Source organism: Orcinus orca, chromosome X (assembly GCF_937001465.1).
Source record: "Orcinus orca chromosome X, mOrcOrc1.1, whole genome shotgun sequence".
Classification (NCBI taxonomy): domain Eukaryota; kingdom Metazoa; phylum Chordata; class Mammalia; order Artiodactyla; family Delphinidae; genus Orcinus; species Orcinus orca.
Window position 1 is genome coordinate 120,422,499 of NC_064580.1, and position 23,628 is coordinate 120,446,126.

The 23,628-nt window shown below is 37.4% G+C and overlaps 1 protein-coding gene and 1 non-coding gene across 11 annotated transcripts in view; one reads left to right on the plus strand and one right to left on the minus strand.

The window, feature by feature from the left end:
* The window catches only part of ATP11C (ATPase phospholipid transporting 11C), a 173,895-nt gene that overhangs the window by 74,533 nt on the left and 75,734 nt on the right, over positions 1–23,628 (minus strand). For 9 of the 10 annotated variants that reach the window (XR_007474695.1, XM_033403643.2, XM_033403638.2 and 6 more), the window contains exons 2-5: positions 17,665–17,784; positions 10,351–10,440; positions 9,277–9,357; positions 7,346–7,453 (exon numbers count right to left, since the gene is read on the minus strand). Coding sequence is in view for 9 of the 10 variants with exons in the window: in XM_033403643.2 (XP_033259534.1) it covers positions 7,346–7,453; positions 9,277–9,357; positions 10,351–10,440; positions 17,665–17,784 (399 nt within the window). In the remaining variant the exon portion in view is untranslated. The remainder of the gene's footprint in view (positions 1–7,345; positions 7,454–9,276; positions 9,358–10,350; positions 10,441–17,664; positions 17,785–23,628) is intronic. The other variant, XM_049704397.1, reaches the window with a different exon arrangement.
* Positions 206–278, plus strand: TRNAA-CGC (transfer RNA alanine (anticodon CGC)). Its single transcript has one exon. It is a non-coding gene; the product is annotated as a tRNA-Ala (tRNA).

Here is a 23,628-nt window from a genome sequence, read left to right on the forward strand (position 1 = left end):
TATTTCTAATGCCAAAACCCATACTCTTTCCCTTACAAATACCTGTATTTTTCCATTGGAATTCCTCAAGGCCTGTTTCTCTCCTCTATGTTTTATGTGATTCCATCCAAATTTCTGTATCCACCTAAAACATCTCTGAGCTCCAGGCTTGACAATTCCATCTGGCTGTCTAACAGGAATCTCAAAATTAACATGGCCTGGGACTTCCCTGGTGGTCCAGTGGTTAAGACTCTGTGCTCGCAATGCAGGGGGGCCAGGATCGATCCCTGGTCAGGGAACTAGATCCCGCATGCCACAACGAAGATCCCGCGTGCCGCAATTAAGACCCAGCGTGGACAAACAAACAAACAAATAAATATTAAAAAAAAAATTAACATGGCCCAAGCTGAATTCCTGATTTCCCTTCATCCCCACCTTTCCCCCCAAACCTATTCTTCTCCAGCTTATTTAATAGCACCAGCATTTAAAAATAATTAATTAATTAATTTTGGGCTGTGTTGGGTCTTCGTTGCTGCACACGGGCTTTCTTTAGTTGCGTCGAGTGCGGGCTGCTTTTTCTTGTGGCGCACAGGCTTCTCATTGCAGTGGCTTCTCTTGTTGCGGAGCACAGGCTCTAGGCGTGCGGGCTTCAGTAGTCGTGGCATGCGGGCTCTAGAGCTCAGGCTCAATAGTTGTGGCGCACGGGCTTAGTAGCTCTGTGGCATGTGGAATCTTCCCAGACCAGGGCTCGAACCCATGTCCCCTGCATTGGCAGGTGGATTCTTAACCACTGCGCCACCAGGGAAGCCCCTAGCACCAGCATTTTGTTTAATAGCACTATTTAATGCACCTAGTTGCTCAGGCCAAAATCAAGGAGGCTATCTTTATTCTATTTTGCTCTTTTTCTCCCTCCTTACATGGAATACATCAGTAAGTCCACACATTACCTCCGAAAAACATCCTGAATACATACATTTATTTTGATCACGAGACAGGAGGGACAAAGTTGTGCTTACGAGCATGGATGCCATACCCAGACTTGCTTCAATTCAAATCCCAGCTTTCCCACTTACTAGTTGTGGACAAGTTTCTTAACCACCCTATGCCTCAGTTTCATCATTTGTAAAGAGGGGATAACAAAAGTACCTATTTCATAGGACTGCTGTAAAGTAAGGATTAAATGAGTTAATAGAATGTAAAAGGGAGTGCCTGGCATATTTATGTAACATATAAATGTTAACAACTATTTTTACTGTTATTATCTCTTCTACTATCATTCTAATATAAACTCTTATCATCATTTGCTTATACTACGGCAGTAGCCACCTAACAGGTTTCCCTCATTCTACTTTTGCTCGTGCCTCTACTGTGCTCACTCTCCAGAGTTGTCTTTTCTTAAAAAATAAGATCAAGTCACCCCCTAGCTTTGAAAAACCCTTCAAAAAATTCCCAATGCACTGAGGATACAGAATAAGTCACTCTCCTGCTTAACAAGAGTCCCCACACTCCCCAGCCAAGCAATCAAACACTTGGACACTTGTAGTTTATAGGCATCTCTTTCCACACACAAATACTCCAGAACGGGCTCAATCAAAGAGCATTTCACACAACAGCAAAAACTGATGTAATTCAGATTATACCTGGTTGAGGTCAGCCTCAAGGAGAAGTAGCCTGGTGAGGAAAGGTGGAAGATGGGGGTCCTTCTAAGGCAGTGGGGGGTGACAGCAAAAACAGAAAGAGGAAAGGAGAGAAAAGGAGAGTTGTGGGAGGCTTTTACTTGCTTTGCAATTTTACTTCGTGCCCTGGGAGCAACAGATTTAATGCTATGAATCATTTATGCTGCCTTTGGTTCTTATGTGAACAAAAAGCTGAGTTTCTACGACTGGTTTGGAAACTTCAGATCCTAACCACTCTAATTCATCACAAGGTCCTCCCTCTGGGATGCAGAGAACAGAGAAAAGAAAAAAGAGTGGAAGAAAGACATTTTATGTCAAACTTGGGTAACCCTCCCACTCTGTAGCCTTCCTCCCATCTATAAAAGATGCAAGACAATTTACTTATTGCTGGGGATATGGACAACTTATGCCTGGAATTCCGGGTATTTAATAAATAATTCAGCAGTGATAATACTTGATAAACGTATAGGGAGGAGAGTATCATTTTGTATGAATTCATACCACAGCACTGAATCATTCTGGAATGGTATTTTCACCTACCTTCTTCTCTTTCTGTTCCATATATCTTGTTCCCTTTTTCTGGAGGATTTGATTTCCATTAGGTTCTATAATTTAATCCATATTCACATAGAAACATTCTTTTAAAAATAATACAAAATTGACAAACAACTTTGGAAGACTAACAAAATTAGAAGATTAACAAAATTGACAAACCCTTAGCTAGACTAAGAAAAAAAGAGAGATGCAAACAGCTAATGAAAGAGAAGACATCACAACTGATGGCAGAGAAATAAAAAGGATTATAAGAGGCTACTACAATTATATGCCAATAGATAAATACCTAGAAACATACAACCTACTAAAACTGAATCACGAAGAAATAAAAAATCTGAGTAGATCCAAAACTAATGAGAAGATTGAAGCAGGAATCAAAAACAGAAGAAAAGCCCAGGATCAGATGACTTCACTGGAGAATTCTACCAAGCATTTAAAGAAGAAATAACAATCCTTCCCAATTCTTCTAAGGAATCAAAGCGCGGGGAACAACCCCAAACTTATTCTATGAGGCCAGCATTTCCCTGATACCATCACCAGAAAAAGACAGTACAAGAAAACTACAGACCAATTTCCTCAACGAATACTGATACAAAAAATCTGAAAACACTACCAAATCAAAATCAACAGCACATTAAAATGATCATACACCATGACCAAATGGGATTTATCATTGGGATCCAAGGATATATATATGAAGATCAATCAATGTAATGCAACACATAAACAATGTGTTGCATGATCATCTCAGTCAATGCAGAAAAGGCATTTGGTGTAATTCAACACCCTTTCATGGGCTTTCCTGGTGGTGCAGTGGTTAAGAATCCGCCTGCCAATGCAGGGGACACAGGTTCGAGCCCTGGTCCAGGAAGATCCCACATGCCGTGGAGCAACTAAGCCCGTGTGCCACAACTACTGAGCCTGCGCTCTAGAGCCCGCGTGCCACAACTAGTGAGCCACACACCACAACTCCTGAAGCCCCTGTGCCTAGAGCCCGTGCTCCGCAACAAGAGAAGCCTCCGTAATGAGAAGCCTGCGTACCATAACAAAGAGTAGCCGCCACTTGCCGTAAAAAGAGAAAGCTGGTGCACAGCAACAAAGACCCAATGTAGCCAAAAATTTAAAAAATTAAAAAAAAAAAGTCTATACTATCCAAAGTGATCTACGACTCAATGGACTTCCTATCAAAGTGTAATGGCATTTGTTTCAGAAATAGAAAATAAAAATCCTAAAATTCATATGAAATCTCAAGGAACCCTGAGTAGCCAAAACAATCTTGAAAAGGAAGAACAAACTTGGAGGTCTCACATTCTCAGATTTCGAAACATACTACAAAGCAACAGAAATAAGACTGGCATAAAGACAGATACATAAGCCAATGAATAGAGAACCGAGAAATAAACTCTTGCATATAGGGCCAAATGATTTTCAGCAAGGGTGGCAAGACCATTCAATAGGGAAAGGACAGTCTCTTCAACAAATGGTTTTAGAAAAAATGGGTATCTATATGCAAAAGTATTAATAGAGTTGGATTCTTACATCACATACAAAAATTAACTTGAAATGAATGAAAGACCTAAATGTGAGACCTGAACCCATTAGACTCCCAGAAGAACATGGAGAAAAAGCTTCAGGACATTGGACTTGGCAATGACTTCTTGGACGTGACACCAAAAGCACAGGACAAAGATCAAAATTAGAAAATGAGAATACATGACCAAAGTAAACAATCAACAGTGAAAAGGTAACCTACAGAACAGGAGAAAATATTTGCCAATCATATATCTGATGAGGGGTTAAGATCCAGAATATATAAGGAACTTCTACAACTCAACAACAAACAAATACCCTGATTAAAAAAATGGGCAAAGGACTTGAACAGACATTTCTCCAAAGAAGATATATAAATAGCCAATAAGCACATGAAGAGATGCTCAACATCACTAATCATTAGGGAAATGAAAATCCAAACCAAAACAAGATATCATTTCATACCCATCAGGATGCCCGTTACCAAAAGAACAGGAAAATACAAGTGCTCAAGAGGACAGGGAGAAGTTGAAACCCTTGTGTAATCTAGACGCTAACATAAAATGGTGCATCCATTATGGAAAACAGTATGGAGGTTCCTGCACAAATTAAAAATATAATTACCATACGATCCAGAAATTCTACTTCTGGGTATATATCTAACGTAATTCAAAGCAAGATCTTGAAAAGTTATTTGTATATCTGTGTTCACTGAAGCATTATTCACATGGCCAAGAGGTAGAAGGAAGCCAAACGTCCATCAACAGATTAACTGATAAAGAAAGTGTGGTATATACATACAATGGAGTATTTACATAGCCTTAAACAAGGGGAAATCCTGTCATATGCCACAACATAAATGAACCCTGAAGACATTATGCTAAGCGAAATAAACCAGTCACAAAAGGACAGATACTATAGTTCCCTCTCACAGGAAGTATCTCTCTAAAGTAGTCCAAGTAATAGAAACAGAAAATAGAAAAGTGTGTACCAAGGGTTAGAGGTTTGCTGTACAACAATCTGAATATACTTAACACTACTGAACTGTACACTCAAAAATGGTTAAGGGCTTCTCTGCCAGAGCAGTGGTTAAGAATCCACCTGCCAGTGCAGGGGACACGGTTCGAGCCCTGGTCCAGGAAGATCCCACATGCCGCAGAGCACCTAAGCCCGTGAGCCACAACTACTGAGCCTGCGGCTCTAGAGCCCGCAAGCCACAACTACTTAAGCCAGTGAGCCACAACTACTGAAGCCTGTGCGCCTAGAGCCCGTGCTCCACAGCAAGAGAAGCCACCACAATGAGAAGCCCACGCCCAGCAACAAAGACCCAATGCAGCCGTAAATAAATATTTTTAAAAAATGGTTAAGATGGTAAATTTAGTATTATGTGTTTTTTATCCCAATAACACAATAAAATAAAAATAAATAAATAATACCTTAAGACTAGGATAAAATATTTGGAAAAGACCCATCTGATAAAGGATTGTTATCCAAAATACACTAAAAAAACCAAAAAAACTATTAAAACTCAACAATATGAAAATGAACAATCTGATAAAAAAATGGGCCAAAGACCTAATAGATACCTCATTAAAGAAGACATTCAAATGGCAAGTAAGCATATGAAAATATGTTCAACACCATATGTCATTAGGGAATTGCAAATTAAGACAAAAATGAGATACCACTATACACCCATTAGAACGGCCAAAATCCAGAACACTGACAATGAATGCTGGCCAGGATATGGAGCAACAGAACTCTCATTCACTGTTTATGGGAATGCAAAGTGGGTAGCTATGTTGGAGACAGCCTGGAAGCTTCTTATGAACTAAACATACTCTTACCATATGATCCAGTAATCACACTACTTGGCATTTACCAAAATGTACTGAAATCTTACGTCCACACAAAAACCTGCACATGGATGTTTACAGCAGTTTTATTTGTAATTGCCAAAACATGGAAGCACCCAAGATGTCCTTCAGTAAGTGAATGGATAAACAAACTGGTACATCTAGACAATGAAATATTATTTAGTGCAAAAAGAAATGAGCTATCAGCTAGTGGGAAGCAGCCGCATAGCACAGGGAGACCAACTCGGTGCTTTGTGACCACCTAGAGGGGTGGGATAGGGAGGGTGGGAGAGAGGGAGACGCAAGCGGGAGGAGAGATGGGAACATATGTATATGTATAACTAACTGATTCACTTTGTTATAAAGCAGAAACTAACACACCATTGTAAAGCAATTATACTCCAATAAAGATGTTAAAAAAATAAAAATTTGGACAAAAAAAAAAGAAATGAGCTATCAAGCCATGAAAAGACGGAGGAAACTTAAATGCATTATTACTAAGTGAAAGAAGCCAATTTGAAAAAGCTACATACTGTATGATTTTCACTACATGACACTATGAAAAAAGGCAAAACTATGGAGACAGTAGAAAGAAGAGTGGTGACCCGGGTTGGAGGGAGGGATGAATAGGCAGAGCACAAAGGATGGTTAGGGCAGTGAAATGATTCTGTATGATACTATAGTGTATAGGTCATTATACATTTGTTCAGACTCACTGAATATGTAACACCAAGAGTGAACCCTAATCTAAACTATGGACTTTGGGTTATAATGATGTGCCACTGGAGGTTCACTGATTATAACAAATATGCCACTCTGGTGAGGGATAATTATGAGGAAGGTTGCACCTGTGTGGAGAAAGGGGTGTATGTCAACTCCATAATTTCTGTTCAATTTTGCTGTGAACTTAAAACTGCTCTAAAAAGTAAACCTTACTATTAATTAAAATAAAACCTGTTGGAAACAAAAAATATTATTTGATGTGGACAAGTCTAAAATTTTATCGACAGGACTCTTATTGGGTAATATGAAACAATGATTAATTTGGATAAAAAATTAAATTGCCTGAGATATTAAAAAATAACAATACCTTAGAACTATCATACGTTGCTGGTGAATATAAAATGGTACATAGCTGCTGTGGAAAACAGTTTGGTGGTTCATGAAAAAGTTGACCATAGAGTCACCACATGACCTAGCAATTCTACTCCTACGTATATACCCAAAATAATGGAAAACAGGTGTTCAAACAAAAACTTGTACATGAATATTCATACTACCAATATTCCTAATAGCCAAAGGTAGAAAAAACCTAAAATGTCCATCAATTGATGAATGGATAGACAAAATATGGTATAGCTATATGATGGAGTATTATTCAATCATCAAAAGGAATGAAATACGGATACAACATGAATGAACCTCAAGAACATAACAATAAGTGACAGAAGCCAGACATAAAGGCCACATAGTGTATGATTCCATTTATATGAAATATCTAGAATACGTAAACCCACAGAGACAGAAAGGAGATTAGTGGTTGCCAGGGCCTGGGTGAGGGAGGAATGCAGCATGACTACTTAATGGCTATGGGGGTTTCCCTTTCCGGGTGGTGAAAATGTTCTGGAACTAGACAGTGTTGATGGTTGCACAGCACTGTGAATGTACGAAATGCCATTGAATTGTACATTTTAAAATGATGTGTTCTTACTGTAATTTTAAAAAAGAATGAACTACAAAACTTAATACCTTGATTTTTTCACTCTCTTTTCTCACTCGCTTTGCATTTTCAATAATGTAAACAGTGCTCTTGTTGACTTCATTGTCAGCTCTGTGCCTCAGCCAATCCTCATATCCCTAGAAGGATAAAAGTAAGGACATAATCAAGCTCACATAATGAAGTAAAATTGTTAATAAATTTCTATAACCCCCTCTATGAGTCACCAGCAGGTATTTATACTTACAGTATTAATTTCAAATCAGAATGCTACAGAGACAACACTGTAAATTTTTGCAGCAAAAACTAAGATATGCTTTCAAAATATCCCTTATAGCTTTATTGTGTTAAAAGGTTCCTGCATTCTATAGGTAAGTATTAATAAAAACACAGGCATTCTTCAATTGTGAAGGATATGATTTATTTTTCTAATTCTGCTCTTATTCAAGTTAATGTTAATTTTTTCTACTCTTTAATTTGAAAAAAGTTTTATTTTCTTATAGAGCGAATCACTTAAATATGTTCTTGTATAGTAGACCGCTGGAGTGATCATCTCTGAGGAAATATAATTCCTCCCCAGGGACAGAGAATAGAAAAGGCAAGGAGGATTATTTTGGAACAGTATCTATCTAAAACTGTTGTTTTAGAGAATGACGGTTAAACTTCTCCACTGACTTGGTGACAAAAAAAATGCAAATTGTTGTTCATTTTTTAGAGTTAGAAGTAATCAGAGTTCATTTTCCTTTGGGCTTCCTTTGGTCTAGAGTAAATTTAAGCCAAAAGAACTAAGGATGGAGGGCGTTCATTTGTTTTAGCATGATCTCCTTTTTTTACATCACTTTGCTTTCTTTCTTTATAATAATGAGTGTACCTTTTCAAATCTAACTGTGTGAAAAATCTCTTGATCGCCTTCCCCTTTTTTTCTCAGCTGCTATATATTCATTCCTCTTCTGTCCTTCTTTATGGCAATGCTAGGCTATCACTTCATATGGTACTTTCTGTGATGTCAGTGAGGAAAGAAAGGCCCCAACATGAACTAGTACTGGGAGTAAACTGAATCAGTAAGAGCTTTTGAAAACCATACAGGCTATTCTTGGAACCAGCAATTCTATGATGTTAAAGAAAATAATCCTAACAGCCTAAGGAAATAACATTCCAAAAGTCTTTATATAGCAACCAAACACTTGATAAAATATTCTTGCAGTTCCTGGTAAGCAAGATAGAAGACCAGATAAACCCAAGAGGAGAGGTAACCATGTTCCTAATATTGTTAAGCAAACAGTTTGGAAGTTTTGGGGGATACTTTTTAAAGTACTTTTGGTAAGTACTGTCTAAAAGTATCCTTGTCATCTGTCAGGTCCTGTGCACTCTCCAATTACATGATAAACATTGCTAACCCACCCCTTCACCTCCAGTTTCCTGTTTCCATTTTCTATTTCATCTGGAATTTTTCAAAGGCACTATCATAAACTGTGGCAGGTATGAACTTTGACAAGAAACAAGAATAAAAGTCTCTTCTACCCATGACCCCCTTCAGCAGCATCAGGAAAGACAACAAAATTAAAGTAAGAAACTCATGTATGCTCTTGAGTTCTTTGCTATAGGCAGCAATTTAAAAAGTCCACAAGAATGGGAATTTTTCAGACAGATATAGCACAATGAAAAATGTAATGCACATTAAAAATTCACCTCTCACTTCCCCACTGAGCTGCACCTTCTACTTACTCTCCTTTTAGGGTTATATTCCCCCCTCGCCACACACACACACACAAATAGGAAGAAAGGAGCAAAGAAATTAAAGATGCACCTTACAATAATTTTCATGTGTTTCCAATAAAAACCAAATATAAACTAAATTCATCAAGGATACCCACCCGATATAAATGTGAAAAAGAACCTTTGACAATGAAATTCAAATCAGACAGGACTGAAATGCAAGTACAATTGTAAACTAGAAATTTACCTGTTTGATGGCTGTAACAGTTATAACAAAGAAAAGTGGAAGTCCACTGGTAACTGGGCTAGTTGGTGTGTCTACTGTGACCTAGGTAAAGAAATTAAATTGAAAGTAAAATGAAAATAAGTCATTAACTCATATGCAGCACTTACATGCTACAAACATTTCAGACAGAAATGCAGACAAAACACATTCCGGTAGCAGGGTGAATGTTAACTTTCATTAAAACAAAAGCAATCCACATAGCTGTAAGTTTAAGAAAATAGTTCTAAATTTAGGCTTAGTTTTCATCCCAGCTTGAACTAACCCCTTGACTGAAATACATCCATTCATTTACCATCTATTTGTTGAGCACCATTCTGTCAGCCTCTGTGCTATTACCAGCCAGGCTGTAGAGACACTGCTTTATTTTAAACAAGATGGAGAAAAGTCCCTGCCCTCACAGAACTGGCAGCTTACAGTGAAAACCAGATATTAAAACAAGTGAGACACTGAGATTTGAAGAGTAAATAGAAGTTAACTAGATGGAAGGGAGGGCCTTCCAGGTGCAGTGAAGGGTGTATAGAAAGTCTCTATGGTAGGAGGGCATGTGGCACCTGTAAGAAAATAAAGGAAGTCAGCGGCAAGAGAGCATGTGGTATGAGATGCAGACTAGTCTAGATGTTTTACTAGAGTTTTCTAGTAAAAGAGCTACTTTAGAAATATGTAAAATCACATATATCTTGAAATATAATATTAGTACTTTAACAAGTCTTATTATAATAAGCCCTGAAACAACTTTTTAATTACAGGGCTTTTTTTTTTTTTTTTTTTTTGCGGTATGCGGGCCTCTCACTGTTGTGGTCTCTCCCGTTGCGGAGCACAGGCTCCGGACGTGCAGGCTCAGCGGCCATGGCTCACGGGCCCAGCCGCTCCGTGGCATGTGGGATCTTCCCGGACTGGGGCACGAACCCGTGTCCCCTGCATAGGCAGGCGGACTCTCAACCACTGCGCCACCAGGGAAGCCCCTACAGGGCATTTTAAGGTTAGAAATGGATTGAAACTTGGTTAAGGAAATTAAGTTTCTAATGGAGCTCTTACCTGTACAAGGAAAATGATGAGAAAATAAAAATTTGCAATTCTTCTAAACTGTTCAAACAGATTCTTTGGTAGGAAATTCCAAAGTGTATACTGTAAGGGGAGAAGAATAAAAAAGATTATTAGAAAGGAAACTTGAAAAATATTAATAATAATGACTCATGATTCCAAATTATCACAACACTTTGAAAGCATGTTAAAACCCAAACCTCAAACGTATGAATAAGCGTGTACTTAGAGGCAGAGTATATAAACATTCTTTTCAGGAGTGAAGTTTTCACTTGGAGCATTCCAATTGGGCCATCTAGTCCCACAGCTTTGCTTTCCCCGACCCGATCTAAATTATGTTCCCTGTTATCTGCTCTCATATCATTCTATACTTCCCTGATAACACTCGTTTCAGTGAATAATTATATGTGTGCATAATTTAATTAAAGTTCCTCCCTCAATAGGCAATGAGATCTATAAGGGCAGACCTCATCTGTCTTTTTATTACTTTTTCTCCAACACCTAGCACAATGCCTGACATAAAGTAGACAATAAATTAGTTGGATGAGTGAATGTACTAATTTAATTAATTCCTTTGGCTGAGCTAACCTCTGGAATCTTGATCATCATCACAAGTATAATTCTGTCCCTATCACCGCTTCCCACCTCTGTGACAGCTGAGGTGTACACATAACCTTGGGTCATAGAGGGCTTTCATTTTAATCAACAACGCACCACCCTGCGCTTTGTTAACTGGTAATAGGTAAAGGTTTCAACGCTAAATTGTACACGGGCAGGTGGAGAAAACTCTTGGGCCAACTGTCAAATCACAAAGACCTTCTTTCTCACTGATACCTTAAGCTCAAGGACTAGGTAATTTTAAAATCACCAAAAAAAAAAAAAAAAAAAAAAAATCACCAGAAGTTGGATTTTCTAGATGTCTTAATAAAGAAGACCAGAAACCAGAAAGAAAGAAATGTTTCTTAATCTAAAGATCTAAATTTATACTTGAATGGTCTCCATATGTGAGAAAATGTCCATTATATTAGGTGGGGTGACTGAAAAAGCCAACGTTGTAGAGCATGATACGACAGATGGGGATTTACTACTAACCTCTCTTTAAAAGGTGTATGGGCTCAAGGTTCCGCTAACCTAGAAGGTTCTTCCCCCAGCGTTCACAGAAGTGCCTCAGGGAAGCCCATTCAAAATGAAGTACATAATCGTGTGTGGATGTGTATCACTTGGGAGAAGAGAGTCCACAGTTTTCAGGTTCCCAAGGCAACTTGTGACCAAAAATAAAAGGGATCAAAACCACAGATCCAGTCACTTTGAAGCTGCCGTAGTTCAGATCAGCACTTAACTGTCCCGATAACTGAAGGTTAATTTTCTAAAACAACAAACTAAACTCCAACAACAGGCTAACAGCTGAGCTTCTAGCTTGTTGACCTTCTGTTTCTTAAGTAAAGGGTTTTTAATTAAACAAACAAACATTAGGGACTGTTAGAATCCTCCGTGGGGTGTTAACACATTGAAAGGGAACATTTTTTGTTGCTGCTTCCAGGCCCCCACTGTTTGTTTACCTGTGTTTCACTAAATGAACTGCTTCCTTGAGGAACTCTGGTTATTCTCTTTATAGGAAACCACTGCAACATGCCCTCTTCTTTCCTATATCAGGTCATGAACTGCTAAGAGGTCAGGGAGCATATCATACACATCATAAGATCACTTCCCTTCTGTGCCTACAACAGTGTTCAGCATGTAGAAGGCATACAAGAAATTTTGATTAAAACCTGTGTTTTGGCTATTTCCTCCACTGCTCTAACTAAAAAGCAAATTCAACTTCTCATCTCTTTATTATAATACAAATGCAATATAGCATACATTATTTCAATGCAGTTTTCTAGTAAAACTAGAACTAGATTATGCTCACAAGAGTCATCCCACTTGGTGTGCAGTGCATTTCAGTTCAATTCAGCAAGCACCTACTGTGTGCCAGGCAGTGGCCCAGATAACAAAGATTTTAGCAGGTACATTAAAGATCAAGATATGGCTTTTCTACCCAGAAGGAATTTATGTTATCGCCAAAAAGACAATCATGTATTCACTCAATTTAATGTGGTAAATGTCATAAAACTAGCATGAGCAAAATGCTATGGGGATACAGTAGAAGTTATGATTTTTTTCCTACCCAAGAGAAGCTTGAGAAGGCTTCAAAGAGCAGGTGACTTCTGAACTGAGCCTTGAAAGATTAGAGGGAGTTTATGTGGTAAAGAACCCAGTGCAAGAAGGCACAGAGCCATGTAAAAGGAGATTGAATCCATGATGCTCTCTCTGTCCCTCAAATCTAGTTCTCTTTCAGGATGTCCTATTTCAGTGAATGACAAGAACACCTACTTAGCCATGTTATTCAGATACTTGGAAGACACCTTTAACCACCGGTTACAAGAAATTCCTTACCAGTCCTGCCATTTTTGCTTCCTATATATCTCTGGGACATCTTTCCGTATTTGCTACCACTGCTGTCCAAGCCATCATCTCTTACCTGGATTACTGCACTGGCCTCCTAAATGGACTCCTTGCCTCCACTTTTGTTCCCTTCCATTCCATTTTCCACAAAGCCATGAGAATGACCTTTTCAAAATGTGGTTCTGTTCACATGACCTCTCCCTGCCTAAAAGCTTCATTTATTTCCCACTGTTTGTGAGATAAAGAATGAACTTTAGTCTAGATGTAGACTAAGAAAAGAGTTTTCTAATTAAAACTGAAATTGAATTAAAGCCACATTAATACCAAGTTATTCAAATTGCCTTGTTTACCTAAAAAGTGGACTCTCAGACTTAGTCAGTTGCTACAAACCAAAAACAATGTTAACTCACAGGAATAAGATGTTTACAGCATTTGTTTCATACACAATGATGAAAATGGAGATTTTTTTGGGTCATAAGTCAGTTCTTGCTCAGAGAAGTCAGTAAGTGGATTTCTATACTATCTTAATATGCAACCATAAACTTAAAAAGCAACCGTGACATTCAGAACATGTTTTAAAAGTTTCTCCAGAAAAATGCCAGCTTTCCAAGTATATGCAATGCATTTTTCATCTTCTCTATAGTGAATTAAATAATTGGTACACAAATGTGGCCTCTGATGTGAAAAAACTGTGGGTCACCCCCTCGCACATCTATCACCTAATTTAATTTAAAATCAAAACCATATAACTTTGATAAATAACTTTCCTAATTTAAAGGAGGGAGTAGGAAATGAACCTCAGTTTTGAAAGTATTAAATTGAAAAATTTAAACCAAAGGAGGCTTTAGAACATTACTTGTTTGTACCCAAAGTCCAAACATTTTCCAATTTAGCCTTAAAAATGCTGATGTGGAAGCTAAAGCTCCAAATAACTTGTTCTAATATTTCTGTGTATCACGAGAAAACAGGGGAGCAGCTAAAAAACGAAGTAGTAACTATTGAAAAGAACAAAGTTAACAACCAGTTGCGAAGGGGCTAGCAGAAGGAGCACTGACTTTTCTAACTACTGGGATTTGGATGTGATGGAACAAAATCACTAAACTTGAAGATTACTTGTAAATAAGCACCCGGTTGTAAATAAGCAGAGCTGTAGCTTGAATAACTGTTCACTTTGCTAAATGACTGTATCCACTTTATTATCAACTCTCCTTGATGTAGGCATTAAATTCAATTTTGAGCATCACAGCAGTCTACTTCCATTTTCATTACCAATGTCAAGCAGAACTTTCTCATTTTTAAAGTATCACTCTTCCTACCATAAATTTAGAACAGCAAAAGGAGTTACCAAGACAGTACTGCATTAGGATTTTAGCTAAAAAGTCACCTTCAGGGAGTTCGATAAGATGCAAAGACATGTCTAATAAATTCTACTGAAGGTTCTGACTTTTAAAATGAGGGAAAATGCTAGTGTAATTTTAGGCTTGAAACTTTAAGACATTCTTTCACATAGGAGTAAGTTTAACCTTGGGCATAGCTTCAAAGAGTCAGGTGGAGCTCCCTGATTCTTATCCCACTGAAGGGGCCTTCAAGATGAGGCTCAGGATTTTTAAAGGAAAAAAAAAATGTAGAACAGAGAAATGTGATGGAAGCTAAAGATCTTAAAGATCTAGCTCCTTTTGCTACAGAAGGGGATTTCCAAGTTTTGTACCAGCCATAAAATTCTGATGATTCCCAAAGTCCCTGCAGAGTGTTCTAAAGTAGGAAGGCCAAAGAGAGCAAGTTTTTCTAAAGAAAGTGTTTGTGTTTCCAAAAGAAGAAAAGGACACTCATTTTATAAGTAAATTAAAACAAATTTTTATCAAAGTGTTTATCTTCAGTGTTCCTTGTATTAACAGGACTTATTCCCAATGATATTACATTACTGATGTCATTTGTAGACAAACAAACAAAAAGCACCCAATTAAGAGAAAGTTATTTTTATTACTAAATGGTTTAGAAAGGAAATCAACACTTGCTACATAGTTGGAAGGCAGCTAACATATTCTATAAATTACACATTTCCTCAATTAAAAGATTCTGGTGCAAATACAATCAGCCAAAGGGCAATGTGAGGAAGAGAAAGTCAAATTATGAAACTCTTTTTCTCTCCAGACTGAAGGCCTCTTTTCAAGAGAGATCACTCCACACATTTGAACACAGGAGACTGAGGAAATCAATAGTACTGCTCAGGACTGCAGTAATAATAATAATAATCACAGAAACATAAATAACAATAGCAGCTACCATCTACTGAGTTGTTACTACATCATGCCAAGCACAGTGCTTAAATGCTTTCTGTGGATTACTTTACTTCAGTCTAATCACAATCCTATGAGCTAAGTAGTTAATACCCCCATTTTACAGATAAGAAAATTGGGACACAGGAAGGTTATATGACTCACTTTAACTTCAAACCCAGGTCTTCTGTCTGTAAGGGTGAAGCTGTTTACCACTACACTATACGCTGTTTTCTTGTAACTATTCATTGTACTAAAATTTCATTCTTTTTGTGAAGTTAGTATACTGTCAATTCCTCTTTTTCTGCTCTAGATCTGTTATGAAAAATAGATCAGTTAATGAGCAGTTAACTAGACAAACTGTAAATATAAAATACAGAGAAAAAAGAGATGTGTTAGTCGATCAATGTAGAAATGTTCACTTCTTTATTCTGGTTTCTAAAACACATACATATATACTGTATATGCAGATCTGTTTAGAAATAATTTATATTTGCTCATGAATTCCCAACTATTTAAAAAAATATCCTATTGCATTGTTTTGCATATTGGCAAAACTGAAGGTAAACAAAATATGAAAAATATTCTATTCCATTAAATATTCTATTAAACAAAAAGAGTTGAGAATTAACTGAGTCTTCTACGTTCTTTTAATATGTAAAAATTCATGGTATATTAAAACAAATCAATTATCACTAGGTTCAAAAGTCACTTTACTATCGGTTTGTCACTTTACCATCTTCCCCATAAAACACTATAGGAAACAATAATCCCCTAGAAAGTATTTTATATTTCACTTGATACAAAAGGAGAGAGAAAACTGTGGGAGGAGCCCAAATTGCAAAACGATGTGAAAACAGCTCTTTATTCAGAGCCACTAGACCTTATAAAGCAGTTCTGACCCTGGCTTTATCACTAACTCTGCTTCGTGACCATGTCACTAACTTAATTTCTGTGGGTTGGCTTTCTCCATCTGTAAAATAAGCGAGTTGAACAAGAGGATCTCCTATGATGTTTCAGTTCTATAAGTCTATGATTCTGAGCCAAAGGACTACTATTGATTGTTTTCTTGAATACTATAGGGTGAGTCACAATTTTCAGTGAAAGAACTATTCACTATCTTGGGCACAGGTATGGAAACTTCTAGCTGAGGATAAATTTCTGCCATAAGGATAAAGATTAACAGGAAACAGACATTTTATCCAAATACACTCAGAGTGTTCTATAGCCCAATAGATCTGCTCATTAGGCAATATAGTTTTCATTCATTCTGTCTGCATTTTACATGTTACTCTCCCAGCTAAGCATAATCTGTCTGTATTTTTTTAACATCTTTATTGTAGTATAATTTTTTACAATGGTGTGTTAGTTTCTGCTGTATAACAAAGTGAATCAGCTATACATATATCCCCATATCCCCTCCCTCTTGCGTCTCCCTTCCACCCTCCCTATCCCACCCCTCTAGGTGGTCACAAAGCACTGAGCTGATCTCCCTGTGCTATGAGGCTGCTTCCCACTAGCTATCTATTTTACATTTGGTAGTGTATATATGCCCATGCCACTCTCTCACTTCGTCCCAGTTTACCCTTCCCCCTCCCCGTGTCTGTATATCACTACCCAAAAAGAAATCACATGTACATTTGAAAACCAAAATGTTAAGTTTGCAAAGGAAGGGCATAATTTTGTGTTTCAGGTCCTCAGTGTTTGCCAACATTCAGTGAACCAACCATCAGCAACATGTGAGATCTACCTTACATTAGGAAGTGAGGAAAATTATCAAGATCTGTGCCATGCTATAAGAGACAGCAGTGGGCCAGCAATCTAGCACCTAGCACCTAACCTAGTCAGTCAAAGGTAAAGATAAGCAAACTAATACTTGTAGAATGATGACTACTGGATACTAGGATCTATAAAGAACGCTATCACATAAGCTCTATTTCACTAATGAGGACATTCAGACTGAGAGATTAATTTGGCCAAAGTCGCACAGCTAGTAAATGATCAGGCCAGGATTTAAACAGGTCTTCAGACTTTCAGGCCACTCCTTTTAGTATTACACAGTGCTAAAGTAAGATGATTATTCAAATGGTAATACAGCTACAGTGACTGAACCCTTAACTGTTTAAGCAGTGTACAGAACAGAATGTACCCATTAGGACCCAGGAGTGTACTTGAGAAGCTCTGCAATGGAATAGAAAGAGACACAAATGTCATTCTAAGATAACACCCTCCAGAAGAATGTAAATTATTTACAACCCAGTCCGTCCACTTAAGGGCAATTCAGAAAGCTCTGGGCAAGTAAATAATTCCACGTTTAGCACACTTCAAGACTTAAAGTCATACATATAATCAACAGGCAATGTGAATCATAGTGGAGGGCAAGTAAATGATCTTTCAGCTGTAACAAGACAAAGTGATGCTTTTAAAAAAACTGCCTTTTGGTGGAATAATTACCACAGTTCGTCTATGATTGGTATAAGTGCACATCCAGGTATACATATATAAATGTACCAGCTTCCAGCAAATATAAAAATAAGTTTTATCTGGCTCACTATATGAACATCTATTGAGTTAAAAAACAACTTACCTTAGATGAGACTATTCTATTATCACAAAATTTTTGTGCAATGTATGCTTCTGTTTCTGAAACTGGATGATTGCCAACAAATACTGTGCGTGTACCAACTCGTTTCTCTTCTCCAGCACACTGACCAAGAGAAAGAGGAAAAGTCAGTTTTTCATCACATTTCTCCATGCTTCTACCAAGCTCAGAATTCTTGTCTTAACATGTTTGGCTATTGTCTAAAGAGAGAGAGTAGTAGGGGGAGAGGAGAAAAGCTTGTTAGGAAATTCAAACTCCACTAAGCTCTTAGTTGCTGACTTAGTGAAGATTATTAGTAAAAGTTTTGTTTGAGCCAACTGCTCTGAGGCCAACATTGCAATTCTAAATGTTTAAATTGAAGTAAGTATCCTAGAGAAACAGTATTTTTACTGCCAATCATTTTTCTTTCATCCACACAGTCTCAACCATCACTATCACAGCAACATACTAACTTAGGAAAGGTCAGATTGGGAATATTTATTTTATTATACAACAACTATTGAGGACAACCTTTGTCAATTTCCTTACTAGACAGCAGAATGCTCTAAACACAAAATAATTGCTTATAAATACACAGGAATATATTGAATAGAATGGCTGCCTCTCTTAATGGACTGATCAACTATTTCTACAAAGAAAAGTTGTAATTGTTTGGCTTTACAAGGAAAGACATTCTTTTGTGATCTCTCAGAGCCTACTGTCAAAAAGTCCCATTTCAGGGCTTCCCTGGTGGCGCAGTGGTTGAGAGTCCACCTGCCGATGCAGGGGACACGGGTTCGTGCCCCGGTTCGGGAGGATCCCGCATGCCGTACAGCGGCTGGGCCCGTGAGCCATGGCCGCTGAGCCTGCGCGTCCGGAGCCTGTGCTCCGCAACGGGAGAGGCCACAGCAGTGAGAGGCCTGCGTACCGCAAAAAAAAAAAAAAAAAAGGTCCCATTTCACACAATACAGCTCTAATGCCCCTTTTATATTTTTAAAAAAGAGGTTCATTGAATCTAGAAGTCGCAAGGTTGAGCTCCATTTTTACCTCACCCTTTTATTTCACTGAGGCTTCACTTTCCTTATTTTAAATCAGGATAATATACCTTCTTATATAAATCTGGGATAGTCTCTTTTGATGGTACTATTTTATGTTTGAGACAACCATTTTTTTAAGTAAAAAGTATGATAAAAACCAATATCCACTTACATATTTCCATTATTTTTTTAAAAAAAGATAACTATAATTTCCAACCTAAAATGTTTTCAAGTATGTAGCCACAAAGATTTCCCTTCAATTATCTATTTAAAGGTCAAAGACATAACTCTCTACTCCCAAAATAATCATTTTAAGCAAGACTACTTAGAGGTTGCAAAGTTCTCCAAATGTCTATGCTTGGATGTATTCCAGTCTGAATTTTTGTACCTCACATAGATATAGGGAAAATAATTTTTCAGATTAAAAGAACAAGAATTACCCTAAAATACAGATAAGACCTCTTGCCTCACCATTTTCATTTTAAGCTTATTAAATAATTATTTAGTGGGGTATTGCCTCCAAAATCCATAGGGAATCAATAGAAAATTAACTGAGATAAATTGAAGTAGGAGAGATTTAGCCTGTATATAAAGGATAACTTCTGGAAATCCACCCTGGCATGCACTAAGGGAGCATTCAATCTATGGCAACCTGGAAAAAGTAAGTTATCAATGCTGGACAACTTAGCTATTTACCTGCCTGCCCCAAGACAGGGCATTAGAACAGCTGATTGTACCAGGTCCTTCGCGTGCTAAGGGTCAGTGATTAACAGGTAAATTTTCAAACAGTTCCTGGAAACCAGTAAACAATACCTTTACCAGAATGGTAACTATATACATTTTGATTCAGGGACTGACTTTGTTTGCAACTGTAATATACATGGTCTGACGCAGCTTACTAATAAGAGCACTAAATTTTCCATAATATCCTTTTTGCAAAAAGTAAACTGAAAGTGAATACACCTGCTTAAAAGTATACTTTATTTTGCTTCCCCTACCCTAGTTTTCTGTTGCAAGTTACGGTACCAATGTAGTCTCTCTACAACAGACCTGAACCTATTATGTACCAATCTGAAGTACAGAAATTGTCAAGTCCATATACACACTACAATTTAAATCCTTTAATTTAATATTCACATGGTTGTTTAGTTTTCCACACAAGCAAGAAGTGGCTATGGAGTAAATAAGGAAGAGCTACCTTTCATGCCAGTTCTCAGATCATTCAACAAATGAAAACAGGGAAGAGGAAAAGAGGTAGAAGATCAGCGAAGCAGGATGTTTCCTGCACTGCCAATATAGTTCTCCTCAGTTAACAGTGGCCACTTAAAACCCAACTGAACTAGCACTTCCCCAATTCTGAATTGTCTTCAACTTTCTTCTGTGGCAGATAACAACATTCCAAAGAACAAAAGGAAGGAACAAGCATAAAGCAATTTTTCAGGCACATGATATTTTAATGAATTCTGTGCATTTGCATAGCATTTACAGTTTTACTAAGACTTTCCCCCACATATTACCTCTGATATCTTTCAAGTAAGGCTTAAGTGACCTCTATCTCCATTAAACTGGAGAAAATGGATTGAAATTGCTGTGCAGGTTTGGGGAGCGGGGAGAGGGGGATGGGAGATCTCAGCAGTGATCATTGTTAGATGTGGAAATAGGAACCCAAGAGAACTTGTAAAATGTCCACTCCTGAGGATTTTTCAAAAAAGGGCAAAGTCTCCTCAGCTCAGGTGGGTTTGGGTTTGGAGCTGCCTGAGGACTGGGGGTGGGGTGGGGTGAAATAGATGACTTTTCAATGCCTGTTTTGGTCTAAAAATCTGATGAGCCCGCAATTTCTGGTAGAATTTGCTGCAACCATATAACGTTGTTTGGTTCACATAAAAATGGCAAAGCTGAACACATGTGTAAATTCACTGTAATTTTACACTTGCTGCCAATGCAGAGTGTTAGAACAGTGGTTTTAGTTCCTGTGATTTTGAATAATGTAGGTGCCTTAGCCAAGGGAGAGGAACTCCAAGTTCGAATTATTAAAAAAAAAAAATTCCCACTTGGATGGCACACAGTGTAGTCTGGAGTGGGAGTGTATGATTCCTGCCACCTCATAATGAATTTTAATTCATTAGGAGTACATCCTGTGTTGAAGTGCTTCCCATGCAAATGTTCTTAGGAACAGCATTTATTAAAACTGAAATGTGCTAGCAACAATTCTATTTTAATGATACAGCATACACTACAATTAAAAGGGTGGAAAAATAAAAGTGTATTTATAGCAATATGAATTAACAGAGAAATCAATTTAATTGTCTTCTTCATGATAAAAATCACCCTTTTGTACTCTTGAATTATACCTCCATACTATAAACTGAATATTGTTTTTTTAAAAAGTAATTTATACCAAAACATAGTCTCTCAATAAAAACCAGAGTAAAATGGTACTGTTATTCAACTAGTACCATCTTTTTTTTCTTAATTTACTTTACTGAAGTATAGTTGATTTACAATGTTGTGTTAATTTCTGCTGTACAGCAAAGTGATTCAGTTATGCACATATATACATTCTTTCTCATATTCTTTTCCATTATGGCTTATCAGAGGATATTGAATACAGTTGCCTGTACTATACAGTAGGACCTTGTTGTTTATCCATTCTGTATATAATAGTTTGCATCTGCTAATCTGAGGCAATATATTTTTCGAGAAACTTTCTAAGAAGTAGTTTATTTACACAAGAGTCACAGCATAGATTTGATAACTCATTAAGTTATTTAGGAACCATTTATGGATAGTTTGCTAGGTCCAATGGGAAATAAAATCATCGATAATGTCAGCTAACATTTACTGAGAACTGATTTTGTGTTCTAAGTGGTTAATACACAGTATCTCAAGACATCCTTACAGCTACCCTATGAGGTAGATACTCTTATTATACCCATGCCCCAGATAACAGCAAAGAAAAAAATAAACAGCAGCCAAAGTGGAAGCACAGAGAGTTTTTGCAGCTTGCCCAGCATCACATTTCATAAGTGGTACGGTAGTCAGGACAATAAGGATTTTACAGTATTATAAGGAAAATGTATGACACATAAAAACATTTTAATAGAAAGTAAAAGCTTCTATGCATCATAAGAATTAAACAGAATGGTCAACTAGTACCATCTTAAAATCCTATGCTTTCGCTAGTCATAAACAAAGAAAGCTGCCTCTAGACCAGTGACTCAAAAAGAACTGAGGGAAGATTAAGACCTTAATACAAGACTGTCATTATGAAAGCTGGCACAGGTTCTGAAACAGAGCTCACCTCTCCATCCATTCCAGGTGTTGGCAGACTTAAATTTATCACTTAGTCATAGATCAGTGGTTCTTAAGTCTGGTCACACGTTGTCTTTAAACATAATACCAATGGCTGGGTCTTTTATTTAATATTTAATTTAATTTTTCTCAAAGCTCCCCAGGTGACAATTCTGATTTGTAGCCAGGGCTGAGAATGACTGCTACAGAACCTCTCTCTTTGAATTAATGATTGACCTTAACTAACATCCTACAAGTTTTTAGTACACCAGCCACAATCCTACACTTTTTAATTAAAATAGTTTAAATAATTGGCTTTTCAAAGGATAAAAATATACAAATAACCATCAAATAGCAACCCCTCTGACCATTTTAAGCTGCTCACAAAATGAGATTCTCCTTCAATATTCATTTTGCATGTGGCTAATACCCATCAATTATTCAGATCAATGATAATGAAAATTACAGGCCCTGAAAACATGCAAAGCTACTCGGGTTATCAGCAAATAATCATCAATGTCATCTCCAATGATCACTACATTACTTTTATTAATCATCAGACTGCTCTTTGTGAGTTACTAAGGAAGTAAGAGGACAGCTCTCCCTTATCGGTGGAGAGCTCTTCCACATCTGTGGATTCAAGCAACTTCAGATCAAAAATATTTTGGGGGTGGGGGGAGATCCAGAAATTCCAAAAAGCAAAACTTGAATTTGTCGTGCACCTAAAAACTACTTACATAGCATTTACATTATACTAGGTATTATAAGTAATTTAGAGATGTATATTAGGTATACATCTCTAGATGTATACCTAATAGATGTATACTAGGTATTATAAGTAATTTAGAGAAGTATATGGAGGATGTGCATAGGTTATATGCAAATGCTATGCCATTTTATAGGACTCAAACATCTGCAGAGCGTCCTGAAATCAATCCCCTGCAGATACTGAGGGACTATATTTGCTCAAAAATGAACAAAAAATCCTTATTAATAATCTGAACACTTGGCAATGATTTAAAACTGTTCTCCACATCCCAGCCCCAAAGCTATTTTCTCCTCTGAAGCACTAGTATTTTTGAACATTATAATCAGTCTTTAAAAGGCCAAAAGAACTCAAAATTGAAAGAAAGAGCATTTCATCAAAATTTCAGCATTTCTGTACTAAGGTTGGAAGGCGGGGTGCAGAGAGGAGAGCACTACAGTGCCAGGCAACATTTCCGGTGTATTAAGCTTCCTGGTTAAAATTGCCATAATGTATTCAGTGGTCAAATTGCTGAGGTTTCTAAGCCTATGCCATTATAACAAGCCAAGAAGAATAATCTTCATGTGTAATTTACAGTCATAACTCTAAAACGAGCCTTAAAAACTGTACTTTTCTGACTTTGCTTTTCCTGCATCTTCTTTAGTGATTAAGCTGTCTCTCCTTTACTAGAGGTAGTGAAGCAAGACCGAGCCAGGGCATTTTGTCTTCTTGCCTTTAAAGCTTAATTACGGTTATATTAACCGAAACTCTCAAACACCTGATCAAAACATAACTGAATATCCAAAGTACATCCCTAGACACGAAGATAGTCTCTAGGCAGGCATTACCCGATGGCAGCACATTTAATTGAATAGAAACTCCTATAGGAAATGGATA